We start from the raw sequence: 26,621 nt of genomic DNA on the forward strand, positions 1-26,621 counted from the left end.
AATATATTTTTGCAGCAACTAGCCATCTGGTCCCTCGGAGAGCCTATTTTAGATTCATACGCACATTCCAACACCGGTGGCTCCTCTGGTGGCATACTAACCATTTTATTACACTGCAGTTGTTACTGCCACCCCTCAACTTTTCCTATTACCCTTATCACTAACTATTTAATATGCAATATCCCTTTAATGTGTAATTGGGACTTTGACCAATGGACAATTTTTGCCCATTAGAAACCTTCATTTTTGTGATTGGGGCATCCCACTTCGCTTTTCAGTTACTGATTTTGTGTAAAATGGAAGCGGCCCGGGTTCACATATTTGCAGTGTCCAAGTCAGAGACCAAACAAGTTCTTGACTAAGTTTTGCTCATTGTGGTCAGGAGCTGCTTATTAATCATCACTTTCATGATTTTATAAAGCCATTCTGGCTATGAGATGGGCTAATGGCAATGCTTTTTAGAGCTTAGCTTCAGCTATAAAAGGAGGGTGGTGATGGCTGCAGGCTATAGTGGTGACTGAATTAATCCCTCATACAAAGCGGTTGATAAATGTAATGAGCAGAATGTTTGAATCTGTTATATTTAAAGTAAAATCTTCAGCATATGGCTCTTGAGGTGACTAGAAATGCCTTTCCTATGTCTTGCTAACTTAGCGTCCACTGCGTCTTTACTGTTGCCTTATGCCTTTGGTGGTACGGTTTTCCTTTATGTTTTGTGTGAAATATGGATATTCTGGAGAATGAAATGCCTCTCTTTTCATAGGTTAATTCTGCAGATTTGGAGGATTTCGTCCATATCTAATCCCTATGTAAATTGAACCCCTTTTAAACATATATTTAGAGTTCTTAAATGCTGTGTTTTTCTCACTGTGTGACAATCATTTTTGGAGATCCTGAAGTTGTAGACAAGACTGGACAGGAAAAAAAAAATCGGCCTGGACAAAATGTTCAAGCCATTCCACTCTGCAGGAAGCAGCAACTAGATTGGATGGGACAGGGCAATCACCCCTCCCTGAAAGGAGCCCCCTAGCCCGCAGGCTTATGTGGAAATGCAGGAGTGTCAGAATAGCCAGTGCAGCTTTAATTGTAGAAACCAACGAGCCAATCAAAGGTGGCATATCATGTATTTCTTAATGACTGGGTACTTGTTTTGAGCTTGAAATCTGTGCCACCAAAAGCTTCCTTGTCTTTACTTGCCCCTGCCAAGGCTCATCTCTTGGGTAGTAATCTGAGTGTTGATTCAGATTACAAAGGGACTCACGAATGGCCCGTCAGAGTTATCAGTTAAAAATGCACAGCCATTTAATAAATCACTTCAAATATAATACAGTGCACTCAAATGACCAAAAATGATATTAATCTTAAGTCTCCAGCCCCAATCCTTGACTAGGTTTTGAGGAAAGTAGCTTTAGGGTTATGGTCTTGTTCTACAGTTTGTGGACCACTCAGGGAGTGTGTTACAGTTCATTATTGTGGCTAAATGTTATTGAGTGCAGGTGAGCATTTCAGAGTGCTGTGAGTCTTGGCATTAAAAAGCTCTCGGATGGTACAATGAATAGAAGATACAGGAGAAATCATTGCTGAGCCTCCCTCAAAAATATAAACTCCTGATAACACTATTTTTGAGAACTCGGGATAAGTCAATTTCAGTCCAATACTGGTTGTATCACAGTTTAGTCATCCCAGTCCCTGCTGTAAAAGCTAAAAATATTTTTGCCCACCCCCATTAAATAGGGTGCCCTGGTGGCTTTCGGTTGTATCGGTGGTCGCTGCTCTGGCTAATACCAGGGAATTGAGTAGGAATGTATATGCATGGGAATAAACATGGTTTAGTGCTGAAGCTGTTAATAGCTATGCTTTCATTCCTTGTATTTTCTTTCAGATTAAAAGTAAGTAGTTGGCTTGCTAGTGGCCTTCATAAGCCCCCAGTCATACCAATTTGTCCCATTGTGACATAATTGGATAGCTAAAAAACAATGTCCGCTTGTGAAGGCAAAGAACTTTAAAGATCCCAAATGTATCCGAACACAGCATCATTAGTCTACCAGGATTTGTGATGTCAATATTTTCTTATTGTCGAATGAAAGTCCAGCTGCTGATGAGAGAAGAGACAGGCATTCTGGGCAACAGTGTGTATGAAGGAACATGAATGGAGACAGGAAGAAAAGAACAACATTCATCTTATCTTACCAGAAAGTCCCCTGTGATTACCAATGCCATCCTCCCATGGTGCAGACTTAACCGGTGCTTCCGAGAGATGCTCTTACACAGGAGATCCACCCCACTGCCAGTGATATTGTTATTCTGCTCCCAGTACTCTTCCAGAATATCACTAAATGAAATAAAAGGCAATGGCACCCGGAGAACCATGTTAGATAACAAACCTGCACAATGCCATGCCACAAGTTAGTCAGTAGAGCGTTTTTTCATTGCAAGCATTTGAGTATATTAAATCCGCTTCATTCTTCCAAGGTATGCACTATGCAAAGTGGCAGGTTTTGCAAGGGTGAAGAACCATGTCACAAATCTCTTTATGAATCACAATGTCAGGGTTGCATTTTCTTGGAAATCACAATATAAAGGGGAATGGAAAAAGGGGTTTCCCCTGGAAATTTGCAAGGAAATTTCTCAAAGCATTGACAAGTAATCTACTACTGTTCTCTGTCAGAAACCATTTGCACAGTTGAAACTCTGACTAGGTTCCATTTTTTCAATACAATGATCCTAAGATGCAGGAAGTCTATGAACATGACAACAGGGCAGGACAGGCTTTTTATTCTACAGGGCATTTCCCCGGTGGTCTTGAGCCTTTGGAGGCCGGTTTTGAAAGCCAAGGACCGCTCCTGGAGCCTCTGTCCGTTCTCCCACTCTCTGAGGTTAATTGCAGCAGGCATGGGAAGAATTCTAGAGAAAGACAAAGGGAGGGAGAGAGAAGGAAGGTAGAAAAAAACTGTTCAGAGAGGGAGAAAAGTGAAAGAGAGGGAGAGATTGGATAGATGGAATGGGAGGGACAGCACATGGAGCTGTAGGGAGCAGGGCTGGTTTGACAATTTTTGCCAGAGATACTTTTGGTTTCCCAGTGCAGCCCTGCATGACAGGATGATTTGACAAAACTAAGGCCATTGGAAGAAATTGGACTTTGTATTATTCACATTCACTAACCTTGTGACGTTGTGTATCCGTCAGCAATTTAAATTAAATAATATACCATTTCTCCAGTAATTTAACTATAAGATAAAAGTCCTCGTGAGATTCTGTTGATGTCTTTACGAAGGGTATTCCCTCATACCCAGCTTGATAGGAAAAGATGTTCAGAATAAGCGAAGGTCATACCAGATCTCCTTCTCATCCAGAATCTCCATGTCCTCAGACAGTAGTCGGCATGCGAAGCCAATGTTCACTGCTGTCTCTGCAATAAACAAGTCCCAGGTCAGAGATCATCTACACAAACAAGGTTACTGTACGTATGTAGATGTCCAACTATAGGAAGCACAGCGTTTGAGTATTTAAGTGTGGGTGCCACTGTTTACCAAAGCATTGGCAAAGCCAGTATGTTAATTATTTTAATGGTGTTACCCAGCCTTTTTGCGCTGTCCATGTTTTTTGGCAGCTACTGTTCTTTTATTTGTAAAAAGAAAACAATTTTTGCGGACATGGAGCAGCCTCAAGAACAGTGGGTCACAAGGGTGCAATGGAGGATCTGTTTTGGGCAGGGGGTTGAAAATTAAATGTTAAAAAGCTAGGCGTGGTGGACAAAGTAACAGACGCGCTGGTGGAAGAAAAACAGAGAGTGTAGATGGCAGGGATTTGAGTGGGTAAGCAGCACATGCGGAAGAGAGCAAGAAAAACATGTATTCTCGTGTAATGCAGAAAGAACAAAGTAGTTCCCTGAATGCAAGGAGAGAAAGTATGCAAGCCATTCAAACAAAAGGATGCTATAGAAGCTCTGCTTCTAGGAAGTCGCAGCACAGAGGAAGAAAAGCCATTGAATACGAATCAAGAAAATGAGACTGAAAAGAAAGCCAACCAATTGTAAGCAATTTACTGACCCAAAGCTCACTGTAAGTATCAGTATAGTCCACAATATCTCTTCGACAACAGATAGCTTCAAACTTTCTGCAGCCAACACCTCAAAAGTAACCATCCTCTCTTTCCCAATCTTTATTATCACCTAGTAAAGGCTAGTAATTTGTTACCCATTTGAACTTCCCCTCTAATCAAAATGAAGTGTATTCCACATTTCTGTAGCTGTACTGTTGAGAGATAAGCAGAGGAATGTTTGTTTATTTCAGTCAATAAGATTGCTTGATATATTGAGGGCAAACAGATTATCATGTTCTGTTTGTATCTTGGCTTCCTTAACAGGAGCGTTCAATTCTTTCCCCAGAAGGCAAGTGTCTAGGAAGGACAGTTGGCTCTGCTGTCTACGACTCATCTCCACATTATGCCAAACTAATTGTTCCACCAAACTAATCCCAAGCCCGGTACTTAATTTGTAAGAAAGATAAGTGCCAGGGCCCTCGTCAAGAAGTCACTTCTGCTTGCACCACCCACTGCCCCTTCCATTGCTGCCAATGACAGTACCAACCCAACTTCGATTCGTCACATTCCTGCAAGTATGGCAATTCAGACTATTCTAGTCACCCAAAGCTATAAGAATGGCTTGGGAGACAAGTATTAGTCATTTTGAATTTATATTGAATTAATAAATAGAGGTTGTTCTTCTCTTCTCTAAATTTTGAAGCGCCGGTGCTGACAATCAAGGACTGGGGCCGAGCTCCGGAAACCTCTGACTCAAGCTAAACACTGCCCAAGGCTCAGATTTGAAACTTCTGCAAGCTTCATTGACACCAAAGTATTATAAAAGAGTGTTTGCCATCACTGTTTTCAATGAGGTACAGAGACTTTCTCTTACAATTATACCCTAATTACGCATGTGTGCGTGTGTGTGTACATGCATACGAGTGTGTGTATGTGTGAGGCGTTTTATAGAGCGCTCGCGGCTATCTAATTTGATCACTAAACATTTAGGTGAACACTAGGTATGATGACTGAACAGTGCACGATTTATGTTACTTAAAGCTGGCTTAAGAAAAAGTTAAGGAAAGAGTCACGTTCTTGTGAGCTAGATGAGAATGTGGATGCAATGCTCATTCAGTATTTGACGTCTTTGATGAAACAATCAACAAGTGAAATGTGTGCCGTTTGTCACTACCTCACACACTGGCACACTTTTTAGTGATCTTGTTGATATTCGTGTGTAGTGTTAACCTGTTTAATGTTCTGCTATGTTACCCTATAATATTTTAAATTGTTTTATGAAACCAATGCCTACCATGTACTTTGACCTCTTGGTGCTGTAAGACTGCAGACAGATTCTCTAATAACAAAGGGGTGACTTGATCTTAATTAGGCTGCTGCAGTGCTCTTAACATGGCAGAGCCCTGTAAATATTTGGAAAAAGGGGACCCCTATATAATATAGTAGCACTTGCTATACATAGGGAAGAAACAGAGTTAGGAAAGGTCTATAGCAAAGTGACAGACATTGATTAAATAGTACAATGTGCGGTTTTTTGTAAATAAAAACCTAGACTGAAACAGTATATTAAAGTCCACTTGGCAGAGCCCTGGCAAGGTAAAACAATGGACGTTGAGTCATAGGCTGTGGAGTGTATGGAGCCTAGCCTGACCTTAGCGAGATTGTTTTAATAAAAAGGTCTGTGCCACCCTTACTGTCACAGGTCAGACCAACAACTAGGCCTGCTCGGAGTTTGCGGAGTACTGCATAGCGTAACTGTGCAAATTGACCCAAAAACTCAGCCTCGCTACACGAAGCTCTGCAAGCGGCAGAGTGAGTTAGTTTGCGCTGATTTTTGGTGCCAGGTGTTTGTCCCACGCTGGAAAATCAATGCAAATGGCACCATGCACAGCGCAAGAGGGTGCTGCTTCTTACTGCAGCTCGAGTAGATCTTCTACTCGAGCAGCAGCTTCCTTAACGTGAACGGAGGATTCCTCAGTGCGAGCAGTAGCGCCCATCTGTGACTGCCTGTGTTGAGTAATCTCAAATATAAGATTTTATTTCTATGTAGGGCACGTCATTAGTTACATAGGCCACCCACCTTTCTAGTGGTTTCTAAGATAAGCTACTTAAGCCACACTTATTGCAGATCATGTCTTCCTTTTTCCTCCCTCTTTTAGCACTGGGTTAGAACGTGCTGAAGGGGAAACAGCCATTACAACGCAACAAAAACAACACACTACCATTACAACAAAACTTTTACAACGCATGCCATTACAACATAAGTATGGGTAAGTATTAAATTAAATTTTAACCCCTACACCATCCAACACTTACCCTACTATTACGCCCCCTGGAGTTTGAATAGTAATTTTAACCCCTACACTATCCAACACTTACACTACTATTAGATTCCCATTAATTGAAGAAAAAATACTTACGTTGTAATGGCATGCGTTGTAATAGCAGCTGCGTTGTAATGGCATGAGTTGTAATGGCATGCGTTGTAATGGATCCTGCGTTGTAAAAGTTTTGTTGTAATGGTATGCATTGTGAATGTATGCGTTGTAATGTCATACATCCATGCTGAAGTATCCGCAGGCACTTTATCAGTTACCCATGAAGTACCAAGGTACATGCCTATGACACACCCCATTAAGAATTTCTGGAGGCCAGCTGCAAATGGATTTTACTGGATGTACCTGTGGCAACTGTGATCTGTTAATTGGGCTATATATAATCAACAAAATAAAGCAAGTGGAACTCTACTTGGGTAGAGAAAAATACCTACTGATACCCAAAGAGCCCAAAAGACACCAGTAACCTCTTAAAAGATTCGGGTTGTAAAGGCATTTTCTCCATAAAAGTTCAGGAGATTTCAAGACCCCAAATGCCAGCAAGGAATGTAGTATAAACCATTTGTAACTGGTCAACTGGAACTTCTGCCAGAGTATTCTCGCTTTATAGTACCCATCCTTCACATTCTAACTTCTTCCGGAGAAGGCAATTAAATGAAAGTTCTCTTTTAGAACTTTAGGATTGATAAAATATACGTGAATTACAGGCAAACTTTAGGCAATCAGGTGGCCAAGGTAGTCCCGGATTTATATGAGGTCAATTTATATATTGCTGGGCAGAGGCAAGTCTCATTTGAGTCATTCTGTTTCACACTGCTGCTTGACAAAGCGATCCAAAGAACAAATCTCCGGATGTAGATCAAATAAAAGCATAATTGAGGTACATCAATTCACACCTATTATTTAAAATTTAGTTTGTACTCTGCTCTACTTAAATAGATAATTGTAACTTTTACCATTATTAATCTGAGCCTATGCTAGATATGAACTCAAGACTGCAGGCTAGTACAATGTAACTCTGAGTTACTGCGTTGAACTGTCCAGTATTCTTATATAGCGTCACAGAAACTCTACAGCACACCCAGGTACTGCGACAAATTTGGCCTGACATTACAAAATTCTTACCACTTGACCGAAAGAGTTAAATGCTTGCACTCGGCTTGCAATTGATATTGGCACCACATGGAAATCAAAGATTAAAGCAGATTCTGGTAGTTAACTGCATCAGACTTTTTAGGCTGTAATAGTTAAAGTTTATACTGCGTAAAATCATTGATTGTCTTGGAAGAGAAGGCTAACAGTAGAGGAATTTTAACTTTAAGGACAATGAACTTGCAAAAACATTTGAATAAAATGTTGACTTTCAGTTTGGTAGGTGTCACTCGTACTATTCATTGAAGAGTGATACATAACCATGGGTTCCATACTCCATGGCAATGCTGCCCAACATTCATCCAGACGGGCCCAAGCCATTCCCGCTGAATTTGCAAATGGCTCTTATTTAGAAAAAAACTATTTGTACATTTCTCTCGTGGATATCCTGATAAGCTGAAATATCAAAGCCCCTTGTGGACTAACGTTGGTCATTCCTGCTTAAAGAAGCCAACCCTCTGAAGCTCCAAATAGAGGCATTAATAAATTTGTTAATGCGATCAGCCTACCTTGCTTGTCTCCTGTCAGCACCCATACTTTGATGTTCCCTTGCTTCAGCAGCTGGATGGTCTCTGGCACCCCGTCTTGTAACTTGTCCTCAATTGCTGTAGCACCTAGCAACTTGAAGAACAAAACGTTTTATCTATTGTTAGAAAACAGAAGGCAGTAAATTCAAAGGACAGGACACCTCTTCATTGTCTACATCTCTTGTATTGAGAGGTCTGAATATTGATGCGCAGAGTCAGTGGGCACTGTGTTGGAATGAGTGAAAATCTAATAATCACAGGACATCACAGCAAGCAAATATACCAAAACAAGGCTCTAGTAATCAAGTGTCAAAGGTCTGTGTAGAAACAGTGGTAAAACGTATATATAGTCTGAAAGTATTAACTACAGAAAAATAGTAATTCCAAAGATCAATCATGCCATGCCCATTGACTGAAATGCATTTAATAATTTAATCCAAACAGTGTCTACGCCTGCACTTTGTTCAACAGTTTCTAGAATTTGAAATTGCACCTGCCTGATATTATGGAAAGGGGCGACCATTCGGTCCCCCCGAACGTATGGTGGAGTACCACAATCCCCCCGGGAAGCCATCTTGGGCGGGAGGCGAGTCTCGGCTGGTATGTCCGAAGCGGCGTAGCCGGGGCGCGCCTTTTCCCGCCCTGGAGTGGGTTGTCCTAGACACTGACGCGGCCGGCCACGCCCTCGGAGGCAGGCGGGGGCGGGTTTACGCCCGCCCGAAGACGGATAAAAGGAGCAACAAGCCAAGAAAGCATCCTCTTGTTCCTGTGCTCTGAAGCTGCACCTCCCCGCTGCACGTGAGCTCGAGACGGAACGAAGAGCCAATTTTGAGCGTTGTAATCTTTCTTTTTGTTTTACAGATATCTTCGTTTGAGAATGCCAGGCAAGAAGGTCGGAAAGCGGGTCGGTACCGATCAGATGCTCCGCATGCTCATAAAGGAGGTAGCCGATTTGAAAAAGCAGATGGCGGCTAAGAACGGGGAGGGAGGACCGAAGCGAGTCATCGGACCAGCTTTGCCAGGAGTAATCCCTGGTGGAAGAGGCAAGAGGTCCAAAAGGGGGGCACTTGGGGGGGAAACCCCGGTTCCCGATACCCCACTCGAGGAGCCAACCCCGGTTCCGAAGGAGGGGCATCCGATCCCCGTAGTGGTCACCCCCGTGACCGGGGAAGATATGCCTCCCGAGTTAGCGGCACAATTGGCAGCGTGGTTGGGAAAGGATAGTGAGGGCACCACGGCTGACGACGCCCGGGCAGTAATGAGACAACTGCGGGAACCTAGAGAGGCTGCGAAGGCACCATCTTCTGTTACCCCGCCAGTTCCGGCGGCGGAAAATGCAACAGGCCCAAGTTCGGCGGCAAATGCAGCATCTGGTTCAGGTAAGCGGCCATTGCCGATCGCGGGGGAGGGGTCTGTACCTTCACGAAGGGAGAAGGTGGCTCAGCATGTTCCACTGGAAATTAAGGAAAAGATTTGGGCGAATAAGTATGTGAACATTTTTTCTTTGCTTACCGACCATTACGAGATGGAGCATGTTAAGAGCCAAAAGGAGCTCATGCATCCGAGTGTTTGGCGCGCAAAAATGGCCGCCTTTAAGGTTGATGAAAACATTGGTACTTGGGGCAGAGCGTGGGGCATTTTTACCTCCATCATGGGCGAGCGCAGGCCCGAGTTACTGACCGAGTTGCCTATTTATCAGTCACGTATCATGGAGTATTCCGTATCGTACGGGGGCAATCAGTGGTTCTGTTATGACAATATTTTTAGAAAAGCTAAGGAACACGACCCAGTTCTGACTTGGGATTGTTTCGACTCCGTTTCATGGCAAAAAATGGAGAGTTCAGGAATGTTAAAAGTGCCATTGTCAGGGAGTAACGGGGGTGAATCTTCCCGCCAATTCTCTGGGACACCCTTTCGGACGGGTGCAGGTAACGAGCACCACTCGAAGGCGAGTGGCAACGCAGGTAAAAGGGGGATTTGTTGGAATTTTAACAGAGGGAAATGTACGAGGCCCCAGGGGTCATGCAAGTTCAGACATGAATGTGGGGGGTGTGGGCAGCCATCCCATCCTGAGTCCATGTGCAGAGCCAAAACGGGTGATAACGGTGGTAGGGGAAGCGCCAAACAGGTCTGAAATAGTCCGAGGGGCGCCTTTACCTACTCCGATCGATACCATGGCAATGATTCCTTGGCTCAACGAATACCCGGATCATGCTTCCGCTGGGGTGTTGCGAAACGGGTTTTCATATGGTTTCCGCATCCCAGTGGGGGATTTTCAGGGTGTAGCAAACTGTAAGAATCAACTGTCGGTCTTGCAGCATACGTCGGTGGTACAGGTAAAGATTGGGAAGGAGGTGACTCGAGGTCGTGTCGCCGGTCCATTTGATTTGCCACCGGTTGCTAACTTTGTTTGTTCCCCTCTAGGGGTGGTCCCCAAGAAGGACCCGGGTGAGTTTCGGCTGATACATAACTTGTCAGCCCCACGTGGTCTTTCCGTGAATGAAGCGATAGACCCGGAAGTGTGTTCGGTGCGGTACGCATCTTTCGATGAGGCCGTTGCCATGTTGAATCGCCTGGGGCCCGGGGCGCTGATGGCAAAATCAGACATCGAGTCAGCGTTCCGGTTGCTCCCGGTGCACCCAGACGATCAGCGTCTCCTTGGTTTTATGTTTCAGGGTCGCTATTACATGGATAGATGTATGCCAATGGGGTGCTCGATATCCTGTGCCTATTTCGAAAAGTTCAGTTGTTTTCTGCAATGGGTATTCACAAGGAAGACAGGTTTTCAGCATGTTATGCATTATCTCGATAACTTTCTGTTTTTGGGGGCAGCCGGTGATCCTGAGTGTGGACAGGCTTTACATGAATTTTGTGTCTTAATGAATCAATTCGGTGTGCCATTGGCGCCAGGTAAGACTGTGGGTCCCTCGACTTTGCTCGATTTTCTGGGTATCGAGCTCGACTCGGAAGAAGGTTGTTTTAGATTACCCAAGGAAAAAGTGTTAAAATTCAGGTTATCCCTTGAAACATGTATTCGTGCAACGAAAGTAAACCTGCATCAATTGCAACAAGTGGTGGGTCAGTTGAATTTTGCCCTGAGAGTGATGCCAATGGCGCGCCCCTTTTCCCGCTCGATTGCACAAGCCATGGTCGGCCTGAAGGAAGGTCATCATCGCACGAGGCTCTCGGCAGAGGTTCGCCAGGACATGCGCATTTGGTTGGCATTTTTGGCGGATTTCAATGGTCGAATTGTCTGGAACAAACCGGCGGTGTCCTCCGAGGAGCTGGGGCTTTGGACAGATTCGGCGGGGAGTATAGGTTTTGGTGCCATATTTGGTACACAGTGGTCGGCTCAAAAATGGCCGTCATGGTGGCACGAGTGCGGGCTGACGAGTAACATTGCTTTTCTCGAACTTTTTCCTATTTTGGTGGCCCTGAAAACTTGGCCTGGGGGGTTCCGGGATCACTCTGTGGTGTTCTGGTCTGATAACATGACCGTGGTTGAGTGTATCAATAGTCAGGCAGCACGATGCAAATGGATTCTGAGATTGCTCAAAGAAATTGTGTTATTGTGTATGCAATTGAATGTGCTATTTAGGGCAAGACATGTGCTGGGGGTACTGAACCAAGCGGCTGATGCGCTTTCTCGTTTCCGTATGCAGGCCTTCTGGGGTTTTCTGCCCACAGCGGACCCGGTGGCGGCACCCTTTCCCGAAGCTCTCTGGTCTCTCGGTGCCCCGAACTACAAAACCTCGTGGGAGAGAGTTTAGCACCCAGGACGAGGAAGGCATATGAAGGGGCGTTCCGTTCCTATTGGTCCTTTTTGGGTGCTGCTAGGGGGGAGCTTTGGGGCCAGGAAGAGTTTGTAGTAAAATTTTTGCTGTCTTTACATCAGGCAGGCAAATCAGTAGCTACGGCCCAGAGGCATCGGGCCGCCATTTCCTTTATGGCAAGGGCTCATGGGATCCAGGACCCGACAGCGTCTTTCGTTGTGCAGAAAGCGCTACGTGGGTGGCAACGCCTTGAGGGTCGCAGAGTAGATGAGAGGCACCCGATAGGTCTGGATAGGTTGACCCTGTTATTGTCCGTACTCCCGGCAATGTGTTCATCCCAGTACGAAGCAGTGTTATTCCGAGCTGCATTTGCGCTAGCATTCCATGGGGCTATGCGGGTAAGCGAATTAGTGGCGAAGAACAAGCAGGATACGATGGGGGGACTGTGCCGGGAGCACATTCAGGTCAGGGAGGAGACGATGACGGTCTCGTTTGTTAGGTCCAAAACCGATCAGGGTGCAATAGGGGACTGCATAATCATTCAGAGGATCCCCGGGTCTTCCATGTGCCCTGTGGTGTGCGTAGAGGAATATTTAGCGCAGAGGGTGGCATCATGGGGGGGGACCTTGTTGAGACACGCTGACGCCACCCCACTGACGAGGTTTCAGTTCCAGCGGGTGCTTGCGATGTCGATTTCGGCCGCGGGCTTGAACCCCGGTGTGTTCGGGACCCATTCCTTTCGGATAGGGGCTGCTACTGAGGCTACAGCCAGGGGTCTGAGTGTAGAAAAAGTAAAACGTTTGGGGCGTTGGTCCTCGAACTGTTATAAAAGGTATGTGCGGTTGCACATGTTGTGAAGCTGTAATAATGTACTCACGCTTCTTGTTTTTGTTTGGTTTTCAGTTGCGCAAGCTTACGAGGCGGGGCGGACTGTGCAGTCGACCCGACACCTGGGGAACAGCGGTCAGACATCACCGGCTGCGAGAAAGGAGGTGTGGGTCGTGGGCCACTCATACGTGAGGCGTGCCGCGGACGTATTCAAAGCAGGTGACATGATTCACGTGGCTGGGGAATACGGGTACAGGGTGTCCTTCTACGGAAGGGGCGGGCTCTGTATTGACCAGTTTCAATCCTTTTTCGAGGGTTTGTTAGGGCGGACAAGGTCACCGCCGTCTATAATCATAGTCCATCTTGGGGGCAACGATTTGGTGGCCACTGGTAGACGACTTCTTCTTGAGGCAATGCTTTCCACAGTAAGTTGGTTGGCAAGAAGAGTTCCAGGGTGCACAATTGCATGGTCCCATATGATCCCACGGAAAGTGTGGCGGGGGGCTATTTCGGTTTCTGCTTTGAATCATTCAGTAAAGAAAATAAATAACAAGTTGAGGAGATTGTTTCGTTCAAATACACTGCATTCTGTTTCGCATGGTTGTATCAAAGGGGACAGTATGTATTTGGGAGATGGGGTTCATTTGTACCGGGTGGGGAATGAGTTACTCATAGGAGACCTCATAGCTTGGCTAAAGAGTTTAAAACATGACCTTTAGGCAGGAGTTGTTGTGGGGGGTCCGGATAGCCGGTCAACTATCCGGCCTGTGGCGGTAAGGTCATGATCGGTGAGCAGTAATTGGAAGATCCCTATGGGGGGGCGTCACCCATTACGGATGGGAGCGCTCGGGGGAGGTGGCCATTGGCCCCTCAACGGGGAGGCGGTCCCTTCTAAGGATAGGCCGCCGGAAGGAAAGGAAAGGTGGTCAAGGCCCCTTCCTGGATAGGAGGGGCTACGGGCCCTCCTGGGGAATTTCCCGGGGCCAGGACATCTGCGACGGCAGATGGGGTAAGTTGTGTGGGGTTCGGGAGGGGGTTTACGCTACCTTTTAGACACCTCACACGAGTCCTCGGACGACTGTTAAATGGCGTCAAGTTCATTGGGGCCCCCGTCAAGTCCAAGGGAAATTGGTAGATGCACTTGAGGTACGCCTCTGTGCGGTCGCTCCCCTCACAAGTGAGGGGGGTATTTCTGGTTTAGGGATCTGACACCGGTTACGACCTTGCCGTTGGCCCTTAACGTTAGGATGTACAATTTCAAGTCAAATGTTTTGTAGGATGTTAGTTCGGCTAGGAGAACCTTTGTATTAGAGATCTGTTAAGGTTAGCCAAACATCGTAATGTGGAAATGAAATTGTACATAATATGAAACTGTTATTTTAATGTTTTGATTTTGTTTCATATTTTAATAAATACGGCCGGGAGGGTCACTCCCTCCCGCCTTCCAAAAGTTCAGAACCGTTTCCGGTTTCCCATCCTTGGGGATTGTGTTGAGAGGGGTTGGCGGGTATCTCAGCCATATGGAAAGGGGCGACCATTCGGTCCCCCCGAACGTATGGTGGAGTACCACGATCCCCCCGGGAAGCCATCTTGGGCGGGAGGCGAGTCTCGGCTGGTATGTCCGAAGCGGCGTAGCCGGGGCGCGCCTTTTCCCGCCCTGGAGTGGGTTGTCCTAGACACTGACGCGGCCGGCCACGCCCTCGGAGGCAGGCGGGGGCGGGTTTACGCCCGCCCGAAGACGGATAAAAGGAGCAACAAGCCAAGAAAGCATCCTCTTGTTCCTGTGCTCTGAAGCTGCACCTCCCCGCTGCACGTGAGCTCGAGACGGAACGAAGAGCCAATTTTGACCCACCCACCAGCCCCTGAGGACAGCTAGTTGTTTGGAATAAAGTTTTGATCTGGTAACTCTATTTCTTGCAGGTTGAGATGATTGTCGTGATATTTTGAGTATGCAATAAAGAATGGTCATTTTCAGTATGTTTTTCTTTTGCAAATAAAGTAATTCTGCACTAGTGTTGATCAGTAATCATGCTTGTAATAGTTATGGTTGTTTTGTAATTCAGTAATTTAGGTAAATTGTCGTATTTATTTTGGTCGGGCGGTAAGGTCATGATCGGTGAGAAGTAATTGGAAGATCCCTATGGGGGGGCGTCACCCATTACGGATGGGAGCGCTCGGGGGAGGTGGCCATTGGCCCCTCAACGGGGAGGCGGTCCCTTCTAAGGATAGGCCGCCGGAAGGAAAGGAAAGGTGGTCAAGGCCCCTTCCTGGATAGGAGGGGCTACGGGCCCTCCTGGGGAATTTCCCGGGGCCAGGACATCTGCGACGGCAGATGGGGTAAGTTGTGTGGGGTTCGGGAGGGGGTTTACGCTACCTTTTAGACACCTCACACGAGTCCTCGGACAACCGTTAAATGGCGTCGAGTTCATTGGGGCCCCCGTCAAGTCCAAGGGAAATTGGTAGATGCACTTGAGGTACGCCTCTGTGCGGTCGCTCCCCTCACAAGTGAGGGGGGTATTTCTGGTTTAGGGATCTGACACCGGTTACGACCTTGCCGTTGGCCCTTAACGTTAGGATGTACAATTTCAAGTCAAATGTTTTGTAGGATGTTAGTTCGGCTAGGGGAGCCTTTGTATTAGAGATCTGTTAAGGTTAGCCAAACATCGTAATGTGGAAATGAAATTGTACATAATATGAAACTGTTATTTTAATGTTTTGATTTTGTTTCATATTTTAATAAATACGGCCGGGAGGGTCACTCCCTCCCGCCTTCCAAAAGTTCAGAACCGTTTCCGGTTTCCCATCCTTGGGGATTGTGTTGAGAGGGGGTGGCGGGTATCTCAGCCATATGCTTATTTTCTGATCAGTATACAGCCACACTTTGGATTTTTGTTGACATCACGAATATTGCTCTTATGGTCGGTTATGCGGGTTTTGATTTTTCTCTCTTTTTTGCCAACATAAACTAACCCACACGGGCACTTGATGACGGGCGCAATTCTTGCTGTCACAACTTTTAGAGTGTTTCAATGGAATTTTGCTTTTGGGATGTGTGACCGTGTTCCCCGTGATTATGCTGTTGCAGTGCGCGTAATTTCTGCATTTCACGGTGCCGCAGTAACCACCTGTAGGTTTTCTTTCTTTCTTTTCAAGGGGATTTCTTTAATGTTCTCTGAGCATTGGAAGACGAACAAAGGCCGTTTACAGAATGTCCCATCATCGGTTGCTGATCTTTTCCATCCTTCAAGGGGCATAAGTTTAGGTGCATGAGAAGACATACTCTAATAAGGGTGGGTCTTTCAAGCAGGTTTTTTACTTGGGACCTCCCTGCAAGGCATGGTAAACATGGGATGGAAAAAAAGTTACCTCCGCACAAGTGGAGAAAACTCCTTGTGCATTAGAACTGTATTGGAATTTCAGAAGCAACAATTGTTTGTTTGCTTATGATTTAAAAGAATACTGATAATGGCATATGTGGCTGGCCGGTATCAAACTTCTCCAAAAGTCCTCTGCCATATTGGTGGAAACATTTTTTGGCAAAATGTTGCGTACCATGGCAACAGGATCTCTAAATTCAGTGTTTAGTTGTGCACCAGGTGGGTAGATGGATGTTCTCCACAGTACCAGTGGGCTAGCAGGCCACTTTCTGAACTATAAATTACCCCATAAAATGTAGTAACCATATATCAGTTGATACAACGCACGTCGTTTAAAATGCATGCCTTTTCCACAGATTTTAACAACACTTTATACATTGTAACTGATTATACCGTGTAGTTCAATGCTAATCAGATTTTCCATAGGAAGAGTAGGATTGTTTTATTGTAACAACTTTGGCGTCATTTGGCCATTCCTCACAAAACGTTCCAAAATTAAAAATTCACCTACCACGGCTCCTTCATGGAAAGTTTCGGGATGATCCATCAAGTGGGGGCTAAGAAAAAGGAGTGAGCCCCTAAATACCTTTTCCATAGAGAATTTTGGACAGAAATACAGAATTAGACCAAATTTGCAGAAAGCTTGTTAAGCAGGTTTTTTAAAGTTATAAATATAGAGATATCTGGACGGTTGGGGCCGTGGTTGTCCCACGGCAGTCTTGCAGTGCACCAAAGTTACAAAATAGATGATTAGACAAGAGGCTTCTTTTTCCTTTCCGCTGTCTCAGTACCTCTGGACCCAGCAGATGTGGTACCAAGAAATCGGATTAGCTGGCTGCAACATGAAGACAAATGTTGCGGCTACCTATATAAGACATGTGGACTTAGTATGGGTATTCTCATCCCCTTGCCTTTATGGCAACCCAAAATAAAATAAATAAATGTGGTGCTTCAGTCCCATGGTACTCATGTGCGATCCTGTGAAAGCTCCCACGTGGGTCCTCCAGAAACCAGCAAGCCCCCCCCCCCCTCACCCATGTGGTTTGAAAAATTTCTTCTGAAGAGGGAAATTTTGCAGTGGAGGTTCATTTCAGATTGGCTGCTCGAAGGGTGTTGGCTTCCTGTGAGAGGTTCAATGCAAGAGGTTGAGGACACTGAAATTCACTGGTTATACGTAAGTGACATGAGTATATTACATTAACAATGACATCTGAAATCTATGGTGGTTCAAGTTATATTTAAGTCAGTTAAATATAACTGGTGAATTTGAGTGGTGTTTTAGTATTCAATAAGAATGTATTTTTTTTAATTAGAAGATCTAAGTATAACCCCTCCTCAACATTTGCTTTTTTAGGTCTCGGCCTGTGATGGCTGTGCACATGCGCAGTCGAGCTGGCTAGATTTTATATTTAGAGGGTAGATTTCACTAGCGAGGTTAAGCCCCGTCCCTCTTTTCCATTGCCTGACGTCACCGTTCATGCTAAACGGTGGCCAGCCATTGGAAAAGAGGTCCCAGTGACGTACTTCTTTCTCTTTTAGCCCTGTCCCTTTCAGACTGGCTTCCTTGACTTACTGCTGTGGTAAAAGGTTTCTTATCTTCTTTATCTTCTATAAACAGATGGCCCCATAAAGAAGATAATGAACCTTTTACCACAGCAGGAAGTCAACCCGAGCCCGTCCAAGTGGAACAGCACAGAGAAAACTCTATGTCATGCCTTTGGTAGTTAGCATGCTTTTTAAAGCACTGGGAGGCTGGGCAAAGCTTCCTGCCAGGTGCAGGCACGCAAGCACTGCTTTTTTCTCAGTAAAGTACGTTGTTTCGGTTTCGATTCCTTGTGATTGCTTTAGAAGCTTCCAGCTGTCTCTGCTGTCGTGCCCGCTGTATTGTGGGGAGGTGAAGTTGACACTGTTGGCTCTGCCATTTCTTGGAAAGGTCGCTGCAAAAAAGCTCAGGTAATGTTTTAACTATCTCTTTTTGCGTCGACGTAGGGTGCCTGCATTGACTTACTCACATTCACATACTTGTCGATTCATCCATCCACGAAGCCTGCCCACCAGGACCGCCCGCCTCTCCTGTCCCCTTCCAGATCCATGCTCTCTTCTGGGTGGCGTTTTAGGGAGGGGGGGCATTACTGGCACTAGTGCGCAGGTGTGAATAGCAGATGGCCCTGGCGCACTTACATGCTTTCCATAATCTGTTTTTTGCTGCTTGGAAAGAGGGTGCAAAGAAGGATTTTTTCGAGAATCTTTTAAACCAGGTAACATTATACCTCTTTCAGCCTTGTGTATAGTATAGACTTTGGGTGATTGGTCTTGCCACACCATTAAAAAGACCAAGACAGGCGGCTCTGGGCCAAGTGTGATTGGGCACAGTTGGCACTGTGGTCTCCGCCATTTCTTGGAAAGGTCGCAGCAAAAAAGCTCAGGTAATCTTTTAACTATATTCTTTTGCATTGACGTAGGGGTGCCTGCATTGACTTACTCCTATTCACATACCCATCAATTTATCCATCCACGAATCCTGCCCACAAGCAGCGCTTTCCTCGCCAGTCCCCTTCCAGATCCGTGCTCTCTTCTGGGTGGCATTGTTGAGAGGGGGGGCATTACTGGCCCTAGTGTGCAGGTGTGAAGAGCAGATGGCCCTGGCGCACTTACATGCTTTCCATAATCTGTTTTTTGCTGCTTGAAAAGAGGGTGCAAAGAAGGATTTTTTCGAGAATCTTTTAAACCAGGTAACATTATACCACTTTCAGCCTTGTGTATAGTATAGACATTGGGTGATTGGTCTTGCCACACCATTGAAAAGACCAAGTCTGGTGGCTCTGGGCCAAGCCTGATTGGACACCTGCTCCCCCCCTCCAATTGTGACCATAAATATCGGAGGACATTTTATTACATGAGCCTCAATGCTTATACTTTAGCAATATCAATGTGTCCGCCATTAAAAGTAACAACTTCCGTAAAGGAAGTTTAGGAGTTATGAGTTTATGCAAGAATTTTAGTGCTCATAAATCATGGATGCTGTACTTCAGTTACTTAAGGTTTATTTTATTTACTTTCACCAAAACTATTAAATATCTAACAAGTGTTTCGAGGTAAACACCTCTTCTACAAAGCATCAGGATTATCATGAAATATAAACTGTGGAATGTGTCCACCCATCTTTCACATAGCACTATACATATCCCCCCCCCCAGTTTGTTTGATATCAGTTTTACTTTCCCTCTCAATAGCGACTCACAACAAACAAACTATTATTCTACGAATTTCTTGGATAAACTCAAAGAAACCTCTAAGGAACACGTGGTTATACATGACACCAGTGGGGGTTGGTGCTGGGGTTAGAGGCGCCGAGCTCTTAGTCTCCTTACCCCAGTTTCTAGGAACTTTATTTACTATTAAAGGGTACGGAGGTTTTCAGAAGGGTGAGCAGTGAGCTGATTTAAAGTCACGGTGCTGTCACGCAGCATGAAATACATAATCTGATATCTACTCACCTTTAGCACCCCTAATTCGAGAGATTTCGCCCCAAAATGTAGACATGTCTAGAAGCTCAGGTTATTAAAGACTCAATGGTTTCAAAGAAGATCCCAGACTAGCGCTCCCCTGTGGCGCTACACCAGCAGCACCTCTTCGAGTCACCAGTGGGCCTCCAGTGAGGCTAGTAAAGGGCGACTGGCGCACAAGGCTGCCATACACCGTTCAACCACACCCGGCGCACTCTCGACCTTTTGTGTCTGTGAATGACAGACCCGCAGAAGCCCTACTCTGCAGCAGGGCCCTAGACCTTGGAGCGCAGGCTCGCCCCCGATGCATGGGTGTCACCAGCTCCCTCGCGCATGCGTGTGATCGATCAGACGCCTCGATGCTCTGTGCGCGACCAGGCCCTAAAGCATCTGCGTGCAGCCACTTCCAATTTGCAGGCCTAGACTCCAGCGGGTAGGTGTGACCAGATCTCAAAATCTTGGGAAGGGCAGATTAGATGTAACGCTGAGTAGTCTTGGTTTACTCAGCGTTACATCTTAGATGTAACTGTAAATATATATGTATGAAATTCTGTGACTTACCCAAAAAATGCTCAAACAACAATGATTGTAAATATATATGTATGAAATTTTTGTTTATTACCTAATATGTTCCCAAAACTTTTTGTTTTAATTTTCAGCCTGTGTGTTCCCCTCCCCCATCATCTCTGCCAGCCCTGACGAAGGTGCCTCACACCGAAACGCGCGTTGGCGCTACCACCTAGAACGGCAACAGTATTCCACCTAACCTGCCCTTCCCAAGTTGCACCCCCGTCCATGCAACCATAAGTCCAACCTTTTTGTTGCAGGCAAAACGAGATTTACCCGTGTGAAGTGGTTGAACCTGTATGAGTATGAATGACCCCCGTAAGATGTGAGTGTCTGTTGAGCCCCTTGAAATACCCAGGAGTGATTGGAACACCTAATTCTTTGGAGAAAATTCTGTCCCCACATGAAATTATGAATTTCATTGATGGTTTTTATTAATTCTAGAATTTGCTAGCTTTTGATTGTTTCTTAAACATGACTGATTGCATCAAAACAAATATTAATAAAAAACATCTATTTTCTATAAAAAGATGAACTGACTGTTATCTATTTGTTGTCTTGGTTCTTGATATTCATTCGATATTGCTCCCCTCTTACCAGAATCGGATCCTGTACAGGACCCTTTTATTATCAACCTTGGCAGGGTGTTTCTTTTCTAATTGCTCTATTGATCTCCACCCTTCCTGCCTACATCGCCTATTGCCCTGGGGAACCCCCTTCTATTGTATAGTGAAGCTAGCCTAACCTTACTCCAAACATTTACTCTTTGCCTAAAGGCACTACTGAACAAAATGCCATACGTCTCATCTTTATTACACATAAAGCAATTCTGTTTGTAATCAGGTGGCTTTTTAGCTTTAACTTTATTAGTGTTTTTCAAACTTTCATGAACATAACATGCATATATATATATGCGTAGATATATGTATGTATATATATATATATATATATATATATATATATATATATATATATATATATATATATATATATATACATATTAGCATCTGCATATCTATATCAATACCAATATTAATGCATACTTATATATACATAGATGCACACATATGCATGTTATGTACATGGGACTTTAAAAAACACTAATAATAGCAAAACTAAAAAGCCACCTAATTACAAACAGAATTGCTTAAACTTTACTAAAGACGAGACCAAATGCAATAGGTCTCCCTTTGCAAGATATTAAGCTATTGGCATTGTAAATGACAATGCCATTTAATTATCTGTTTTCAAAGCCAACACATAAATAAAAAAAAATGTCATTTACAATGCCAATAGCTCTAACTTTTGCAAAGGCGAGACCATTGCTTTGTAAATGCTTGTTCAATGAATTCCTAAGGTTTGTTTAATGTAAGTAAAAATCTTACTATCTTACTTTAACCTTTGTTGTTTTTAGTGAATACATATGTGTGTGTGTGTGTGTGTGTACATAAACGTACTAGCTTCTCCCTGAACCCTACAAATACTTACTTCCTTTACCGCTAACCACACCTGACCACATAATACCCCACCCCTTAACCCCTTTTTTAGGTGAAGTAAAAAGTATGTGTTTAAAGAAAACAAATTCCTGCTTTGTAAAGTCCTACATTGTAAAACGTTTTAAAAGGGCCCTCATTGTACTTATCTGCAGTGTAAAGACTTGTGTTGTAACGTTCATTGTGGTAAACACCAAGTTGTACATGTTATATACTGTAGAAAAAAAAATGTGCAGATTTCTAAACTTTGGTGGAATGGATTTCCGTACCTGTAAGCCTCCCTCAATCTCTTCATAGATAGCATCCAGCTGCTCAGCGCGGTTTTGTAATGAGACGCTGGCTTCATGGTGCTTCTTTTTCCATTCATTGTACACAGACTCTTCGACTTCTTTGCAGGCCACACACAAGGTCCGTAGTGTCTCCGTTGCAAACATCTGAAGAAGGAAGTTGGTAGCCCGTTAATGCCATGTGTTATCCACTATGGCAACACCAAATACCGGAATGCAAGTTTTGAAATTTCGATATGAAACATTGCAAAGAAAGCGAATAGCGCTTACTTCTCCTCATATTGGGCAACACTCATGAATCTCATTATGACACATAAGAAGATAGATGAAGGCCACGGGCATCATAGTCTTACCTCAGAAAGATATATACATTGTTATGCAGCGTACTGGAGCATACTCCTTTTGACACCTTTAGGAATTGACCACAATGTGTCATAAAGCAAAGGAGTCAGGTGATGTACAATTACCAAGGGGGCAGACAAGATCATTGGTGAGACAAAGGCATAGCAGTATCTACAAGGGAGAGGAGGTACAGATATGTATGTCCCCTTTTTGGTTCTCCTAATTTAGAATTGTTTCTTGATTTTAATGTGTTTGCTAACTCAATTTGATCGTATGTAACCATCACACTAAATTCTCATAAAGTACAGAATACTTAAATGAACATAAAAATGTACATACATCCAGTGCCTTCTCTGTGATGTCATCATTACTGCAATCAGGGTGTAGACGTTCAAGAATAACGCTATCCGCCCCCTTGGTGTATAGCTTAATCTTCCCTTCAGGTTCTCGTACTGTTGGTGAAAGTAGATGGTAGCTTTTTATAGATGTGCAAAATACTGGGGCTTGTACAGTACTTCAATCTTACATTATATATAATTACTTCATTATTACATTTGTTTTCACATGTAAAATGTGTGCAGTCAATGAAGATAATTATTCTGAAGATTCATGTGATTTTATATTTCTGATCTGAAACTCCATCTACATATCCATCAGGACCAGATCAACCCTGCTCTTAATCTAGGAAATTGTTGAATATGACGCCTTTAAAGAACTTTACTTCATGGAACTGTACAAGTCACTGAATCTTTCAGGCTCCAGCTTCCAATCATTAATTGACAATATCTTTACCTTTCACCCTGTACAACACAATGCTGCCTTTTAGCAAGGTTTGTGCCATACAAATAACACACACACATACATAAATAAGACATATATACATCAATACATACGCACATACCTTCATGACCAACAACAGCCTCATATGGAGCGGTCTATTGCTGACCGAGAGGTGTAACGTCTGATTTATGCATAGTAGTCCATCACAATACACTTTAACATTCCAGTGAATTGGCATAGAAGGGTAGTCTCTATTGATAATGCAAATATTCTATAGTTTTCCTGGTGAAGATAGAACTTATGAGGTCCCATTGTTGACCAAACTCTTGAACTGGTTTGAATTTGTGGCAATGCACATTCTTAGTTGCTCTAACATTGTAGCTCTGCTTGAAGTTCACATCTGAATCAACCACACCAACAATTTCACGTTTTTAAGCCATGTGCTATTTCTGTTGCAAGAATAATTAGATGTAATAGCATATTTCTTACACACATGTTTTAATCGTCAAATAAACTTTTTAAATGTTACCTATACTTTACCAAAGAAATACAGATCTTTGCATGGTAAAGTAAAGGGGAAATTAAAAAAGGCTATTCAATTGAAAATAAATCTACATATTTTTTGTGATAAATATTACTCTATATTCATTTTAAACATTTATTTTAAATACAGAACTAAAGGAAAATGCTGCAGCACTACTAACCTAATTTTGAATTAAACATTTTATTTATGAAAATATAATAAATTACATTATAAATATTATCGATGTATAGAATTAAACAAAAGTAATTTCATTATATGTTAATAACATGTATTGGTAAAATATTTTTTTAATGTAATGTTACTAAAATATTGTATTATTAAATGAAAATTATGTACTATTTTCGTGAATAATTTTTAACATTAAATTATATTTATTCATATTTTAAAATGTTTCGAAATATGTAATTAAATTAACATTATTTCCTATGGGGTTTTATTTTAGATTCCTAACTTTATTATTTTCTATGGGAGGGGGTTGCGTTATCAGTGGTTGGCCATTTGTGTGGTGCTGGACTTACTAATGGTTATTTTAGTAGTAACTCTCGTAAATTGGGCTCTGCTCCCTTTTTCAGGGGATGGAGAGGTGTAAGTGTATACTTTTAAATAACTTTACACTTGGATTTTGTGAATAGCTAAAAAGTTGTAAAGTTACTCAAAAGTGAAGGAGTAAATTACATGTGTAGATTTACTTCCAAGTGTAATTTGCCTTGAGGCTTAATAGATGAAGAAATTTCATCTAGTTCACCTTTTGTCTTTTGGAGCTATACTAACCATTTAAGTTGCTGCCTAATGTCAGAGATCCTCCTGGTTCATTTTTGTGTTTCTGGCTATAATGGTTTTCATCCATCTTTTTGAAAGACCTACGTCAAGAATGCTATTGAAACAGTAATAACATTTCTCCTCATCCCCAAATTAAACCCAAAAGCTGAACATAATGGTGAAACGAATTAGTTTGTTACTGTCCTCTTCACAACGAGTCTGTTCAGAAACCTATGAGTCAGATTTCGAGTCTATAGCCAGATTCGCAGTGGCGCAGCGGTGGAGGTCCTGCGGGCGCCGTATTACGAGGCAGCTTTTTGAACCATCCACCGCAGCACCAACTGGGCCAGGTATCCACCGTTCCATGGTGGTGGCGCAGTGGACAGTGCTAGTCAATATGCAAGGCTGGACCACTGCGGTCCGCCGAGCATATTTCGAGTTTCTCCATCGCCAGCCTTTTCATGGCGTGCTCACTGATAGGAAAAGACTGGTGGTGGGGTAACAAAGCCCCCGTCACCATGGGGATGCATTCAGGGGGCACAAAGTATACCCCCCTGTTTGCATGCACCCCAAGTTATAGCACGGCATGGACTCCACAGTCCATGCTGTGCTGGAACTTTTTTTGCGTTCCCATTGCGGTGCCCGTTTTCAGGGCACCACCGTGCGAACGGCAAAAGAAAAACCCACCAACCACAAGTTGTACTCGTAATCTGGCGGGCGGTCTCTGCACAGCTTTGGCGGTGCTGTGCTGGCGCAGCACCACCAAAGTGATAAATAATCAGCCCTTAGTTATCATTCATGTGAAAGAGATCCAATGAAGAACGTTTGCTTTTATAGAGATGAACTTATAACAATTAATTTTTCCAAATGAATATAACTTTGCCAGACGTGCCTCATATTGTGTCAACTGCTGCATAATTTGCAGATTTTAACAATTTTTTTTTAACTCAACTGATCAAAAGTTGCACACCTCCCTAGCCACTTTACGTAAGTAAATTAGCAGCCTTCATCTGTTGTTTATTGTAATTATCCATTTACAGATGTGACTCTGTTGCCCAGATTGTGTAAACACCCACATTACAGTAACGAGGGCAGAGCTGTTTTGCCTGCAGTAGGAACAGAAACCTAAAATAGTCTGCGAAGTTCTAACGGGGCCGGGTGACGGAATGATTCCTTCTTTGTCATTTTTACCATTAATTTAAATTCATGTTCACATCACAAACACTATTCACGAAGCTGCAGTTCTTTCAACTTGACCCTCAAACCTTAAAACAACCAAAAATGTGTTGCAGAGCCACGTAAAAAAAGGCATGTGTTGTGTATAAAGTGCTACACAGTTCTGCAAAGCGGTATTCTAATGGACAGATGTGATGGTTAAGAATATTTCTTTCTGTGCATCTCCAGGTAGAGATGATGACCAGAAGAGTCACTGCCTTAGTTCTCCATGAATCGCTGATGTCTTTTGGACAAATACATACTTCCCACCTCTTGTCCACCAGAGGGCAGCCTATGACCTCATTGTACCACCAGCTGCAGAGTTGAAGCAGAAAAGCACATTGAAAGCAATGCAGACCTATTGGGCATCGGACACATTACCGATTATTTCGGTGGCCTAGGATAGGAGTGGATTTCAAACTGTGGCTGAGCGGTAGGAAAGATACACCCCCCCAAGGGATGATTATGCTTTGATTTTTGTGTGAAATCCCTAAAAGGGCTATCGTGGAATGGTCAATGGTTTGGCTGTCGGGGTGAACATCTTTTTTCCACCTCAGTAAATGATGTTGCCACTTGTCAGCGCAGAATTCATTGGGGCCTATTCACCAACTGCATTTTGTGGTATGTTTGGTAGTACTATAATAGTGCTACTGACGTAATACAAAACACTATTCACAAACCTACATGCAGAGGTTCCACCTCATATTTTTTCTGTGCTGAGATCTCCTTCCCGACTGAGGAGTCCCCATACACAGAAGTATACGTTTTAGTTTTAAATGTGAGAGTGACTGGAAATTGGGGAATGCTTTGTATTGAAGGTGAGTGATTATGGGGGATTCGGAAGGAGTAAATGGTGGGTCAGAGAGGGGTTTAGTGATGAACGTGCACCTACCTGCAAAACATGAAACCCGCTTCTCTTGACAAACAGAATTTCTAAAGTTGTAGAAGATTGTAAATGTGCTTCTTCTCAGAGCGGGAGTAAGTCGAGCACCAAACATGGCCACTCACAGTACTGCAACACCCTTCCATAGAAAATAATGGATAGGGAGACTTAAATAAAACTCGAATGTATGACCTTACAACGAATTCCGTTG

The 26,621-nt window shown here is 43.7% G+C and overlaps 1 protein-coding gene across 1 annotated transcript in view; it reads right to left on the reverse strand.

Moving 5' to 3' along the window:
• Positions 1-26,621, reverse strand: part of ATP8B3 (ATPase phospholipid transporting 8B3) — a 379,813-nt gene that overhangs the window by 82,180 nt on the left and 271,012 nt on the right. The window contains exons 17-21 of the mRNA XM_086947162.1: positions 22,569-22,681; positions 21,870-22,034; positions 8,039-8,150; positions 3,334-3,409; positions 2,191-2,332 (exon numbers count right to left, since the gene is read on the reverse strand). Coding sequence (XP_086803288.1) covers positions 2,191-2,332; positions 3,334-3,409; positions 8,039-8,150; positions 21,870-22,034; positions 22,569-22,681 — 608 coding nt within the window. The remainder of the gene's footprint in view (positions 1-2,190; positions 2,333-3,333; positions 3,410-8,038; positions 8,151-21,869; positions 22,035-22,568; positions 22,682-26,621) is intronic.

The sequence above is a fragment of the Lissotriton vulgaris genome, chromosome 12 (assembly GCF_964263255.1).
Source record: "Lissotriton vulgaris chromosome 12, aLisVul1.2, whole genome shotgun sequence".
NCBI lineage: Eukaryota > Metazoa > Chordata > Amphibia > Caudata > Salamandridae > Lissotriton > Lissotriton vulgaris.